At 41.5% G+C, this 15,643-nt stretch overlaps 1 protein-coding gene across 2 annotated transcripts in view; it reads left to right on the forward strand.

Annotated features, from left to right (window-relative positions):
- The window catches only part of LOC109936100, a 129,346-nt gene that overhangs the window by 74,531 nt on the left and 39,172 nt on the right, over positions 1–15,643 (forward strand). For both annotated transcript variants that reach the window (XM_048613611.1, XM_048613612.1), the window contains 3 exons: positions 10,496–10,605; positions 12,470–12,601; positions 13,122–13,163. In XM_048613611.1, coding sequence (XP_048469568.1) covers positions 10,496–10,605; positions 12,470–12,601; positions 13,122–13,163 — 284 coding nt within the window. The remainder of the gene's footprint in view (positions 1–10,495; positions 10,606–12,469; positions 12,602–13,121; positions 13,164–15,643) is intronic.

Consider the following 15,643-nt stretch of genomic DNA (forward strand, 5'->3'; position numbering starts at 1 on the left):
CTGTCTGTCTGTCTGTCTGTCTGTCTGTCTGTCTGTCTGTCTGTCTGCCTGCCTGCCTGCCTGCCTGCCTGCCTGCCTGCCTGCCTGCCTGCCTGCCTGCCTGCCTGCCTGCCTGCCTGCCTGCCTGCCACTCACTTTAAGCCTGAAGAAATCCAGATAATCTTTCCTTCAGCAGTTGTTGTAAGCTGTGACTTTTAACTGATAAATCAGAGACGTTTCATGAGTGAACCCGCCATCCTGTTCCTCTTGCAAATCAGTAAGTCATTAAGAAAAGGAAAGCAAGGAAGAAACTTTCAGATCAGCAAGAAACCACTCGCCAGAAATTGTGAACAAAGACTAGTGAACTGTCTCTCCAGTTCTTCCTCCGTCTGTGTGCTTTCTTCCCTTACTGTATTTCAGCCTGTCTGTGTGTAAAGTGAATTTATAAGGGGGTTAGGGTTTGAATTCAAAGTATTATATGTCAACAGTTTATAACAATTCACCTGTAGTTTGAGCCTAGTTACTTGCAGTAAACAATATTTCTTGTTCATTTCAGAAACCTATAGAAAGCTTTGTAACCTGGGTTTGGAAATGAGGTAAATTGGGGAACTTTGCACGCTTTTATAAAATATTTAACTTTTGTGACAACTCCAGGAAGAGAGGGGCTTCACTTCCAGCATACTATCCCAGTGAGTTGTGACAGTTGGCTTTTATCTGTTGCATTGTGGACAGGGGACAATGTAATGCTCATTGCCAGAGAAAGAGAATAAATGAGTGTAGGGCTGTTAGTGAAATGGAATTGTTTTCCTGTTGTTAATATCATTCTTCAGTTTCTTGTGTATGTAGTACCACAGACAGAAAAGAGTTCTTGAGGATTCCGCACCCCTCCCCCAGCAACATGCGCCCACACAACGCACGCACACACACAGGTTTCCTCTCCCTCCTCATAGTGACAAGGATCATACCCTCACGATGGCAATTTTGTGCCAGTGCAGTCCATCATGACAGTTCTTGTGACCTATTCAGCCAAGTACTGGAAAACTGCTTTGCAGTAGTTCAGGCAATTGCTTCAGAAGGTCTTGTGGCATTATCAATGTCTTGAATGTGGCTTGTGAACCAGAGCCATAAGCTGCTATGTCAGTGAATAGTCCTTATTGTCCTATAGACACTCTTTGTACTACAGTGGTTAAGGTGCAGCTGAGATGGTAGTCTGCCTCAGAATTTTTACATCACAATTTCTGTTAGCAAAGAACAATAATCAAAAACATGGAATGATATTATGAAGGCAGAATTGAAGGCTATCTAACTGAATGCACATAGCATAGACAAGTTATGTGACTTGATTGCACAAGTAGAATAAAATGGTTATTATAATTGCCATTGCAGAGATGTGGCTGCACATAGACAAAGGCTGAGAACTGAATGTTCAAGGATATTTGATATTTGATAAAGATTGACTAAAAGTAAAAGAGGGTGTGGTAGGGCTGATAAGAGATGGTGTCGCTACATTAGTGAGGGAGGACCTTCAGTCAGAAAAAGCTTTAAATATGTTAAGGTGAAGTTAAGAAACACCATAGGAAGCCACTAAGAATTGTTTATAGGCCATCAAACTAAGAACGAGGAGCAGGAGTAGGCCATCCGGCCCCTCGAGCCTGCCCGCCATTCAATAAGATCATGGCTGATCTTTTTGAGACTCGGCTCCACTTACCCGCCCGCACACCATAACCCCTAATTCCTTTACTGTTCAAAAATTTATCTCGCCTTGCCTTAAACACATTCAGCGAGGTAGCTTCAACCGTATCACTGGGCAGGGAATTCCACAGAGTCACAACCCTTTGGGTGAAGAAGTTCCTCCTGACCTCGGTCCTACATCTGCTTCCCTATATTTTGAGGCTATGCCCCCTAGTCCTAGTTTCACCTGCTAGTGGAAACAACCTCCCTGCCTCCACCTTATCTATTCCCCTCACAATCTTCTATGTTTCTATAAGATCTCCCCTCATTCTTCTGAATTCCAATGAGTATAATCCCAGCCTACTCAGTCTTTCCTCGTAGTCCAACCCTCTCAACTCTGGAATCAACCGAGTGAATCTCCTCTGCACCCCCTCCAGTGCTAGTATATCCCTTCTCAAGTAAGGAGACCAAAACTGCACACAGTACTCCAGGTGTGGCCTCACCAGGACCCTGTACAGCTGCAGCATAGCCTCCCTGCTTTTAAACTCCATCCCTCTAGCAATGACAGACAAAATTCCATTTGCCTTTTTAATTACCTGCTGCACATGCAATCCTACTTTTAGCGATTCATGCACAAGGACACCCAAGTCCCTCTGCACAGCTGCGTGCTGCATTTTTTTACCATTTAAAACATAGTCCATTTTGCTGTTATTCCTACCAAAATGGATGACCTCGCACTTATCAACATTCTACTCCATCTGCCAGACCTTTGCCCACTCGCTTAGACTATCTATATCCCTCTGCAGACTTTCAGTGTCTTCTGCACACTTTGCTCTACCACTCATCTTCGTGTCATCTGCAAATTTTGACACACCACACTTAGTCCCCAACTCCAAATCATCTATGTAAATTGTAAACAATTGCGGTCCCAACAGTGATCCCTGAGGCACACCACTAGCCACTGACTGCCAACCAGAAAAACACCCATTTACCCCTACTCTTTGCTTTCTACTGGTCAACCAATCCTCTATCCATGCCAATACATTACCTGTAATACTGTGCAACTTTATCTCTTGTAGCAGCCTTTGCTGTGGCACCTTGTCAAATGCCTGCTGGAAATCCAGATACACTACACCACAGGTTCCCCATTGTCCACCATGCAAGTAATGTCCTCAAAGAATTCCACCAAATTAGTTAAACATGACCTACCCTTCATGAACCCATGCTGGGTGTTCCCAATGGGAGAATTTATATCCAGATGTCTTGCTGTTTCTTCCTTAATGATAGATTCAAGTATTTTCCCCGCTACCGAAGTTAAGCTAACTGGCCCATAGATACCTGCTTTTTGTCTACTTCCCTTTTTAAACAGTGGTGTCACATTGGCTGTTTTCCAATCTGCTGGAACCACCCCAGAGTCCAGTGAATTTTGGTACATAATTACTAGCGCATTTGCTATTTCCCCCATCACCTCTTTTAGTACCCTGGGATGCATTTCATCAGGGCCAGGAGACTTGTCTATGTTTAGCCCCATTAGCTTGACCAGCACTGCCTCCTTAGTGGTGGTGATAGTTTCTAGGTCCTCACCTGCTATAACCTTCTTGCCATCAGTTTTCGGCATGTTATTTCTGTCTTCCACTGTGAAGACCGACACAAAATAACTGTTTAATGCCTCAGCTATTTCCTCATTCCCAGTTATTAAATTGGCCTTCTCATCCTCTAAAGGACCAATGTTTACCTTTGCCACACTTTTTACGATTTACATATTTATCGAAACTTTTGCTGCCTGTTTTTATATTTTGAGCTAGTTTACTCTCATAATCTATTTTACTTTTCTTTGTAACTTTTTTTGTGGCTTTCTGTTGGCCTTTAAAGATTTCCTAGTCTACTAGTTTCCCCACTAATCTTTGCTTTTTTATTTTTTTTTAATCTGACACTTTCCTTTGTTTCCTTAGACATCCATGGCTGACTATTTCTTTTCCTACAGTTCTTCCTTATCACTGGAATATACTTCTGCTGAGCACTATGAAAAATTGTTTTGGAAGTCCTCCACTGTTCCTCAATTGACCCACCATAAAGTTTTTGCTCCCATTTTACCTTACCTAACTCCCCCCTCATCCCATCATAGTCTCCTTTGTTTAAGCACAGGACATTGGTACTGGATTTAACCTTCTTACGCTCCATCTGTATTTTAAATTCGACCATACTGTGATGGCTCCTTCCGAGAGGATCGCTAACTGTAAGATCATTAATTATTCCTGTCTCATTACACAGGACTAGATCTAGGATAGCTTGCTCTCTTGTAGGTTCCATTACATATTGTTCAAGGACATTATCACGGATGCATTCTATGAACCCCTCCTCAAGGCTGCCATGACCGACCTGTTTTGACCAATCGATATGTAGGTTAAAATCCCCCATGATAATTGCTGTACCATTTTTACATGCAGTAAACATTAATGGTAAAAAACAGTAGTGGTAATGTTGGATGCGGGAAATCAGATGCAAATAACAAGTATAACATCATAAGTGACTTCAATGTACATTTTGAGCTGGATAAATCTAATATGCTACAATTCTGTGGAGGACAAGATCCTTAATTGTGTGCGAGATGGTTTTTTTTTTTTAAGAGCATTATGTTGAGGAATTAACCGAGGAACAGGCTATTTTACATAATTATGCAATAGGAAAGGGTTAGTTAATTTTGTCGAAGACATTTTAAGCCAGAATGACTGTAGTATGATGGAATTTTCCATAAAGTTTGCAAATGATGCCGTTTAACCCAAAACTAGGATCTTGTATCCAAACAAAGGAAACTATTAACATGCAAGAGGCGAGTTGGCTGTGGTAAATTGGGAAAATACCTCTAAATGTACAGTGTTAGACTGGCAAAGGTTAATATTTAAAGAACTAATATATGGCTGCGAACAAATATACAATCGCTCCCTTAAAGCATAAAAACCCAACAGGAGAAATAAGTCAACTGTTGAGGTTGATGATTAATTGTATTAAATCAAAGGAGAAGACTTATAAAATTGTCAAACAGTAGTAGCACACTGAGAGATGAGAGAATTTTAGAATTCAGCAAAGTAAGAACAAGAAACTGGTAAAGAATAGAATATGCATATGAATGAGAAGATTCATAAAAATAGACTCTTAAAAACTTCTATAGTTTTGTAAAAAGAACATATCAGCAAAGATGAATGTTGGTCTGTTGCAAGCAGAGACAGGAGAATTTATAACTGGGAAGTGATAGAGAAACTAATTAATTTTATTCCAGCCTTCATGGAGGAAGATAGTAGAAATCTCCAGAAAAAGAGATCCAAGGAATTTGTGATAATGATGGACCGAAAGAAATTAGTTTAATTTTTCCAATGTTTTATTTGGTAGGAATAAAAGTTGACTGAACCCCTGTACCTATAATCCACATCCCGGAGTGTTGAAAGGAATGGCCACGGAGGTTATGGAAAGATTGATCATCTTTCAAATGCAGTAGATTTTGGAATGGTTCCTACAGATTGAGAATTGAAAAGATAGCCCCGTTTGGGGTGGCAAGGTGGCTCAGTGGTTAGCACTGCTGCCTTACAGCACCAGGGACCCGGGTACAATTCCACCCTCAGGCGACTGTCTGTGTGGAGTTTGCACGTTCTCCCCGTGTCTGCGTGGGTTTCCTCCACGTGCTCCGGTTTCCTCTCACTGTCCAAAAAATGTGCAGGCTTGGTGGATTGGCGACGGAAGATTGCCCGTAGTGTTGGGGGATGTGTAGATTAGGTGGGTTATAGGGGGATGGGTCTGGGTGGGATGCTCTGAGGGTCGGTGTGGACTTGTTGGGTCGAAGGACCTGTTTCCACACTGTAGGGATTCTATGATGATTATTTATATAGTGACTTGTGATAAGAATGTGTCCCAATGCTATTTTAGAGAACAATCGTAAAACAAAATATGGCTGCAAACCACACAAGGAGATGTTAGGTCATTTGAGCAACTGCTTGGTAAGGGAAATGGATTTTAAACAAATTTGATTGAAATTTTTTTTTTTTTTTGAAGTGGCGACCAGGTGTATAGATGAGGGTTGATGTAGTTTATATGGATTTTAGCAAAGCCTTTGACAAAGTTCCACACAGGAAACTTAACAAGAAGGCAAATGCACATGCGATACAGGGTATTTTAATAAAGTTGGATTCAAAATCGGCTCAATTGTAGGAGACAGAGAGTGATTACTGATGGCCGCTTTAGTGACTGGAACCTAGTGTCTAATGGTGTACCACAGGATCTGTTCTTTGTCCCCCATTATTCGTTATTTATATAAACAAACCGAGAAGTTGGGATGTCATGCTGTGGCTGTACAGGACATCGGTGAGGCCACTTTTGGAATACTGTGTGCAATTCTGGTCTCCCTGCTATAGGAAGGATGTTGTGAAACTTGAAAGGGTTCAGAAAAGATTTATGAAAATGTTGCCAGCGTTGGAGGGTTTGAGCTATTGGGAGAGGCTGAATAGGCTGGGGCTATTTCCCCTGGAGCGTCAGGCTGAGGGGTGACCTTAGAGGCTTATAAAATCATGAGGGCACATCTAAGGTAATTAGACAAGGTCTTTTCCCTGTGGTGGGGGAGTCCAAAACTGGAGGGCATATGTTTAAAATGAGAGAGGAAAGATTTAAAAGGGACCTAAGGGGCAACATTTTCATGCAGAGGGTGGTGTATGTATGGAATGAGCTGCCAGAAGAAGTGGTGGGGGCTGGTACAATTACAACATTTTAAAGGCATCTGGATGGGTATATGAATAGGAAGGGTTTAGAGGGATATGGACCAAATGCTGGCAAATGGGACTAGATTAATTTAGGATATCTGGTTGACATGGATGAATTGGACTGAAGGATCTGTTTCTATGCTGTACATCTCTATGACTGTATGAGGAGTTGTGTTAGTAAGTTTATGGATGACACAAAAATTGATTCGGTGGTTTCCAGTGAGATTGTGTCTTGGGCTGCGAGAAGATATAAACAGGAAGGTCAAATGGGCAGATGAGTGGCAGATGGAATTTAACCCTGAAAAGTGAGAGGTGATGCACTTTGGAAGGAGTAATTGGATACTTCCTTGTCAAATGAACAGCATGACATTGTGAAGTTCTGTGGAACAAAGGGACCTTGGAGAGTGTTAGGAGGATGGTGAAAAAGGCACGTAGGGCACTTGCTGTTATCAGTTGAGGCCTAGTTACAAAAACAAGGCAGTCATGTTTGAGTTGTATAGAACTTGAGACCACAACTTGAGTTTGATGTGCAGTTCTGGTTGCCACGTTACAGAAAGGATGTGCTTGCACAGGGAGGGGCTGCAGAGGAGATTCACCAGGATACTGGCTGGGATAGAAATTTAAGTTCTGAAGAAAGGTTGGATAGGTTTGGGTTATTTTTGTTGGAGCAGAGAAGACTGAGGGCAATTTGATTGAGGTGTACAAGATTGAGGGGCATTGGCAGTGTGGATGTGTAGCAACTGTTTCCCTTAGTCAAAGGGTCAGTCACAGGGGGACACAAGTTAGGGCGAAGGGCAAGGTCGTTTACTTTTTTGGAATTGATTTATTATTGTCATGTGTACCTAGGTGCAGTGAAAAGCTTTGTTTTGCATGCAGTACAGGCAGATCATACCATACGAAGTGGATAAGGGTAATAATACAGAACGAGGTATGCAATGACATGGCTTCAGAAGCCTAATAACAGGGAATAAGCTGTCCTTGAATCCGATGGTAAGTATGTTTAAGCTTTTGTATCTTCTGCCTGACAGAAGAGGTTGGAAGAGATTATAACCAGCATTGGAGGGTTCTTTGATTATGTTGGCTGCTTTCCTGAGGCAGAGAGAAATATAGATGGAATCAGTGGATGGAAGGTGGCTTGCGTGACAGACTGCTTTGTGTTTACAATTCTGTACTTTCTTATGGTTCTGGGCAGAGCAGTTGATGTTCCAAGCTGTGATGCATCCAGATAGAATGCTTTCTATGGTGCATCTATAAAAATTGCTAAGTGTCTTTACGGACATGCAGAATTTCCTTAGCTTCCTGAAGAAGTAGAGGTGTAGTTGTGCTTTCTGGGTTTATGGGGTTGGGGGTGCGGTGGTGTGGAAGGAAACCTTTTTTACACAAAGGGTGGTGACAGTCTGGAATGTGCTGTCTGGGAGGGTGGTGGAGGCGAATTATTTCATATCTTTTTAAAAAGTAGCTTTTTAAGCACTTGGTATATCATTCGGTATATTTGAGGCTATGGGCCAAGTGCTGTAAATGGGATTCGGTTGAAGATCAAGTGTTTCTCGCATGTCAGTGCAGACTCGATGGGCTGAAGGACTTCTGCACTGTATGATTCTATGAAAAGTCTGGAGGGGGAAGAAAGGGAGAGAGGCAGAGTGTAGAGAGGGTATTCCAGAAGTCTGAGCTGAAGCAACTGTTTGTGTGACTGCCAGTTGCAGCACAATTTGAACTCTGGGATGCTGAAGAGCCAGAATTAGAGAAGTGCAGGCATATTGGAGGACTTTTTGTTTTTAAAAAGACATGCATTTATATAAAAACCGAAAGAACTGCGGATGCTGTAAATGCATGAACAAAAACAAAGTTGCTGGAAAAGCTCAGCAGGTCTGGCACATCTGTGAAGGAACAAACAGAGTTAACGTTTGGGGTCCGGTGACCCTTCCTCAGACCCAAAACATTAACTCTGTTTTTTTCTTTCACAGATGCTGCCAGACCTGCTGAGCTTTTCCAGCAACTTTATTTTTGTTCATGCATTTATATAGTTACTTTCAAAACTTACTGTATGAGTCAAAGTACTTTACGTTTTGTGAGTAAAGTGAGTACTTCTAACTCACAAGACGATGGTTTCTGCCACGATGGTAACTGTGCTAAACATCACTTGGTACCACTCAAACTCCACTTGCAGGGCACTTCCCACCCAGAGGAATACAGTGGGCTGGGAAAAAACATGATTTGATGTCCTTTGTTTTCTCTAAGTCACTTTTCAGCCTTCTCTTTCTTTTGTTTCTGCTCTACTGTTCTGACGCCTTTTCAAACAGTCAGCCTCCAGAGGTTATGACCATAAACTACACTTTCCCAGTTGTCAGTGTCATTGTCTGCTACTTGCAAGTGAGATATGAAGATATCCTTGGAGTGGAGGAATAGACCCCAAAGAGGTTGTAACCCATTGACTAGATCTTTTGAAGATCTTTGTATATATTGCTGTCACCCGTTTAATTAATGTGAGCAGATTTTTGCAGGTGCCAGTGGCTTAGCAATGAGTCTAAGTTGATAGAATTAACATGCTGAAAGATTTCTGGTTTGGTGAGCTTTCTCTTGAAAGTGATGCTGAGGATACGTCCAAGACAGCAAAGGTAGAAACTAGAGACAGTGGAAGGGTGGTGATGCGGGAATCACCAGATGAAATGAGGTTGTAACCGTAGTAGACACAGTTGGCTGATGTTACATAGTAGGTTTGTGGTCCAGGGGAAATGGGAGGAGGTATCAGAGAGCTGGCCTCTGCAATGTAGAGATCAGTCCACCAGACAACAACAGCATCACCCTTATCAGCAGGCATAATTACAAAGTCAGGGTTGGATCTGAGAGCATGGATTGTGGTCAGTTCCCAGGAGGATAGGTTGGAATGGATCGGGGGTAGGGATAGTGAAATTGAGGCGACCTATGTCCCATCAGCAGTTTTCAATGAACAGGTTGAGTGCAAGTAAAAGGCCAGAGGAAGGGGTCCAAGTGGAAGGAGAGTGTTGGAAGTGGACAGAGGGGTCTCTGGAATGGTGAGAGGACTCTTGCCCAAAGAAATGGGCATGGAGGCAAAGGCGATGGAAGAAGAGTTCAATGTCATGTGCCCGAAATTCATTAACGTGGGGACACAGGGATAAAACTGAAACCTTTGCTGAGTACAAAACATTTGGCATCAGAGAGCGGAAGGTCAGGAGTGTTGGTGAATACACGACAGGAGGTGGGGTTCAGGGAGGGGATGGAATCAGAGGGAAAGGGAGGGGAGGGGAGGTACGTTCTGGAGGACCTTGGGTATCTCTAAGTTATTGCATCTTGTGTGCCTTGATGTTTGGAAGGAAAAGTAAAAAATTCTTGTTAGTATGTCGATTGAACCAGAGGATGAGGTGGAACTGGGGAGTGGCGCAGGCCTGAGTCAGCATGATGTGATGCAGTTGGAGAGAGAGGTTGTTGCATATGACGACGAGTGGTACTGAGTGTGGATCTCAGGAAGTGGCGAGAGCAGCTGTCTGTGGAACATTGAACATCGCGAAGATACTTATGATCCTGAGTGGATTCAAAGCACAAAGGATGAAACTTGAGTTAGAATCCACGTGGGATAAATTTGAGCCAGAGGCAGTCACTGAGGAATGTGATGTGGCTGTGGAAATTAGTTTTAGCAAAAACCTGGTCAAACACCAGGAGTGAAATTAAAGGTGATGGGTAAGAAAAAAGAAAAATGTGACCCCCAAGATGGAACATCACGCAGTTGTGTCAACTATGGTCACCAACCTCATTTCATCTGAACTTTCTCCGAAGGTAGAAACTGCTTGGTCTTTTTCTTCCCTGTGTGATGAAGGTTTATAATATTATTACTTGAAAAGTTTGAATTTAAGTTGAGGTAAATGATTCTTTGCAGTTATGTCTGTGGACGTCTCTTTTTTTGGAAAAAGATCAGAATGTCACTTTAAATATTTTAATACGTTTTATGCTCAGTATGTATTACTTTCTCTCATTTTGTACTTGTACGAGTTTGTTTCCAGGTGGCAGTGGGTGCAAGTTGTGGCAAAGGGAATTATTTCAAAAACAATATAGTTGACTATGAAATATTTATCTTTTCTATACAGCAAATGATGTCCATACGTCTGTGCTGCAATCGGAGTCTCTAGACAACTATGTTAAATCTGTTCACTGTGGAGAATCAGAGATGGAAATCATTGTTAGCAAAGATGGGAAGGTAACTGTCAAGTATACCATCTTCCAATAAGTAGGTATTAGATTGGACTCAATAAGTACAGAGGCGGTGGGATTTTGTTTTGGAGGTTGCAGTTGGGCGCTTGTTTGGCACATGTACTTTGCCAGCTGTGGGAAGACAGAGGGCAGATTATTGGCTGACTTCAAAACTGGCTTGGGTCTAAAGCAAGCCATGTAATTCAGCTCCTTTTGGACCATAAAATTTCAAGAAATACCATGGGACTTTTCTTTAATAGCTACCAGAGTCCCTTTTAAGGGTCACTGTTCATCTGTATGTTGCCTGATACAAATGTGTGGGCTTTTTAATTCCCACATACTGTCAACTTGTTCCTGCATATTGCAGTAAAATTAAAATTAATTTTTATGTTGTGTAGGACCCTGAATTGAATAAATAAGCAGGCTGCTCAACCATTTACAGATTTCTCAGAAAATTGCATCATTTAGTTACATAAGATATTTAATTTTATCCCCACTCTAAATAATTAGTTTTAATTAGCATAATTTTTATTAATTATTCAAACGTAATATTCCAAAAAACTAAATTTATCTAGCTTTCAGCTCAACTATATTTCTCTCAAAAACTAAATACTGCACATCTGAAGTAACAACAGAAAATTTTGCCAGTTGTTGGCATCCACTGGACAATGAAACAGTGGAATTTAATGCCCTTCATCAAGGAGAATTTGATAGAAGGAGGGCTTTTAATTAGGTAGGAGGTTGACAGGTGGGCACCTTGCTGCCTTCCCATCACCCAGCAAAATTAACATTGGGTAGGGATGCACTTGGATGGCCGTCGTCTGATCCTTCCCAACTTGTTATCAGTTGAGGCCCATAAGTCAGTAATTAACAGAACATTGGGATGACCTGTTTGTTGTCACATGGGAAACCTAAGTAGAAAATCATGGCAAATTGCTTTCAGCCGCTTGGAGCACTTCACCTCTTTGGTACCGATGAGTATTGAGAGACTCTACCTGTTGGAGGATGGGACTTCTTCCCTAGAGTTTCTTGATTCCTGGGGAAGACCTGCCACTATTCAGTTAAGGATCCATTTAATTCGCCATGTTGCGGGACTCTTGCCAGTTCTGCTGACACATAAAATTAAAACTGCCATAGAGTTAGCATTTCAAGTTGACCTTTCATTAGATCTGGAGAAGGATAGAGATGTAACGAGTTTTAAATAGACACAAAGGCAAGAGGGAAAATAAGGAAAGAACAAAAATGGCAAACAAAAAAAAGTGAAAGAAAATGGTAGTGGGAAATGTAAATGAAGTATCAAAATAATTGCCATCAACCACAGTCCAAAGCAACAGATGCTGTGGTTCTGAGCTGAAATTGTTGATCTGGGAACTGAACTTATTGATCTCGGTCAAAGAGTGTAAAGCCCCTAACTGTAATATGAGATAATATTCCTCAAGCCTGCATTGAGCTTTTATCATGACGATAGTGTGTGTACAGTGAAAGTGGAGTGCCATTAAAATGGCAAATGGAAGGTCAGAATATGTTTACTGACAGGAGGTGTTAGCTAAGTAATTTTTCGAATGCTGAGGGGGAAAAGGGAAGATGTATTTGGTGGTATGATACTGGAAATGGTAGAAATTGTAGAGGATAATTTTTGTTGAATCCAGTAGCTCATAGGTGGATGGTGAATTTGTGGGCAGGATCCTATTGAGAGTGACTAGAAAGGTGCAGCAAATGGGACAGACACAGCTGAGTACAGTGATGGGGAATCCTCAAGGAAAACGTGTTTCTCATTGCTACCATGTAGTTGCATTAGTTTTTATCGATCCTGGGTTTGTGTATTAAAATTTGAGTGTTTTTTATTTTCCATTTACTTCCACTCTTTACAGAAGCCAATTCAGGAAATAACACTACTGGATGATAATTGCAAAGGAAACAGTAATGAAACACATTTCTACTTGAAGTACATCCCTTACACAGAATGTAACACTACTGAAAGCGGAGGCAACTACATAAACAAGGTACAACTTATCTCTTGAGAGAAAGAGAATTGCAAAATAGATGGGCAGCATGGTGGCTCAGCAGTTAGTGCTGCTGCCTCCACCAGGAACCTGCATTTGATTTCAGCCTCGGGCAATTGTCTGTGTGGAGTTTGCACATTCTCTCCCCATGTTTGTGTGGGTTTCCTTCCAGTGCTGTGGTTTTCTCCCACAGTCCAAAGGTGTGCAGGTTAAGTGGATTGGCTGTGCAAAATTGCCCATAGTGTCCAGGAATGCATAGGTAGGTGGGTTAGCTTTAGGAAATGTGGGGTTACGTGCATAGGGTAGGAGTGTGGTTCTGGGTCGGATGGCCCTTCAGCAGGTTGGTGTGGACTTGATGGGCTGAGTGGCCTGTTTCCACACTGTATGGATTCTATCTTTAAAAATGTAAAGAGAATATATGTCAAATTCATCCAGGTCTATGGCTTGTTTTTCACTTAAACCAATCTGTGTGTAATCAACTTAGAAAATCAACTCTAACCAAACATTCCTTTCTATACAGCTAAAGGTGAAGTTGTACAATGGAACTGAAATCGTACATGATGTAAGTAATCTTTCCAATGCATGTACCTGATGCAAACAAGTTTTGTTGTACATAACCAGTCTAGAAATTTGAAACGTATCTAAAAATCCTTTCCAGAGTACAAGCATAATACGTGATTCATAATCCATGGTAGATCATGAAGTGGAATAAAATGCTAGTTTCATTAATAATGATTGTGAAACTACTGAATTGTCATAAAAACCCATCTGGCTCACTAATGTATTTCAGGAAAGGAAGACTATTATCTTTATCGTCTGGCCTATGTGTTACACCAAACCCAAAGCAGCGTGGTTAACTCTTAACTGGTCTCTGGAATGCCCTTAGAAAATACTTAGTCATATCAAATAAAGTACACTAAATTGCATTGTGGATGCACCTACAGTCTACCACACAGACATGAATAGTTCAAGAAAATGGCTCACTACAATTCAGGAACAATTGGGATATATGTGCAGTAAAAGTTATCCTTGACAATGAGGTTTACATCCCGTATTTAAATAATAATTTAAAAAATGATTGAAGTCTGCTGCTATTACCATCAATGGTACAATAACGACTAACAGAATCATGATCTGCACAGCTTAACATTCCTCTGCCATCCATTTTAGAAAAAAAAGTATGATTGATTTTGCTGCAGTGAATGCATGATTTTGTATTGTGTGCTGGTTGCTTGACCAGAGATTATATTTAGGTCAGCAAGTCAGTTAAACAATGAGAACAGTCATTACTGGAATGCTTCTTGGATGTGAGGAATGTCAGATCAGCCATGATCCTATTGAATGGTGGAGCAGAATCAAGGGGCTGAACAGCCTACTCCTGTTCCTATTCCTTATAGTCGTACTCCTTTTGTAAGGTTCTACAATTATTGCAAACATCCATTCAACGTGTCTAGGATGCTAATGATGAGAGCTAACAAGGAAGACTGCTCCTTTTGAAGTCACTATTTGAAGAATTGCTCCATTCCTAGCTGAAAAGGTTCCCCTATCTGGAGCAGGCCTCACTTCCTGAAAATATATGGTCAGTGCTACTTATTTATAGTTTTCTAGCAATAATGGATGTGTGAATTAATCCTGAAAGCACTAATGGAAATGCAGAATGCATTATAAAATACGGTATTTTACAATTAAGCGTGACCTGCAAGACAAGAGATTTGCTTAATAAGTAACTATTATCTGACAAGTTTCTATGCAAAGTGGCTTTCTGGTTTTTGATTTTCTTGGGTTGGATTTTTAGCCTGTGCTGGAATGAAGGATAGAGATAGGCAAGTACTGAAAATGGCACCTCCAGCAAATGTTAGTTCGCTAAGCTCCATATGGGGTATGGCAAGACTATCTGTCCACAACTGGCTCGTAACTGCTTAATTAACAGCTACTTAAGACCCATGAAAGGAGGTTGACAAGTGTGGAAGCAGCAAATCAAGGCACCAGTGCAGTGGAGGTTTAGCTATAGAGCATCCACAGGCCACCTTGTAAAATCAGTTTCCTGATCACTATTGTCATTTGGCTGTAAAGAGCATTGTTATTCTACATTTATAAAATTCTTGCGAGAACGCGACTCCTTTTTGAAGCACCCTTTCCTCAATTATGTACCATGGCTTTCTCCTACTGTTTTCAAGCTAGATTAATCTGATTGGCCATCCAGCTTCAGGAACCCACCTGCTGTCCTGAATTGAACAGCACCTGTTAACTGCTAATTGGCAGGTCTACCAGCATCTGTGAAGGAAAAAAAGAGTTAACGTTTCAGGTCTGGTGACCCTTCCTCAGAAAGGAAGGGTCACTGGACCCAAAACATTAACTCGGTTTTTTCCTTCACGGATGCTGCCAAACCTGCTGAGCTTTTCCAGCAGCTTTGTTTTTGTTCCTGATTTACAGCAACCGCAGTTCTTTTGGTTTTTAAACTGCTAATTGGCCACTGATTTTTAAAAAAACTTACATTGAATAACTGTTTTCACACTACTCTTTTTTTGTGTTCAGTGGCAGGTTTGGAAGCCCGCAGGGAAAATCTAACCAGAAGACTTTTAGCATTTTGAATGTTACAATACCGCTTAAGCCGTTTGATTGATTTATTGTCACGTTTTCCGAAGTATGATGAAAAGCTTTGTTTACAAGCAGTACAGGCAGGTCATAGTAAGCAAGGATGTGCAGATCAGAGGTTGTAAAAAGACTTAGACAGAAACCTACAGGTTGCACTGCACAGGGCATGCGCTGGGCAGGATCAACGTTAGCAAGATCAGCATTATTTGAAACTAGAGAGTCTATTGATCAGTCGAGTAGCAGCTGGGAAGAAGCTGTTCCTGAATCTACTGGTGTGTGTTCAGGTTTCTGTATCTTCTCCCTGAAGGAAGAGGTTGTAGGAGATCATTGCGGGGTGCAATGGGTCTCTGATTTTGGCAGCCTTCCACGACAGTGAGCTGTGTGAATGGAGCCTGTGGATGGAAGATTGGCTTCTGTGATGGTCTGGTCTGGTCTGGTCTGTGTACA

This window comes from Rhincodon typus, chromosome 28 (assembly GCF_021869965.1).
Source record: "Rhincodon typus isolate 14 chromosome 28, sRhiTyp1.1, whole genome shotgun sequence".
NCBI classification, from domain to species: Eukaryota; Metazoa; Chordata; class Chondrichthyes; order Orectolobiformes; family Rhincodontidae; genus Rhincodon; species Rhincodon typus.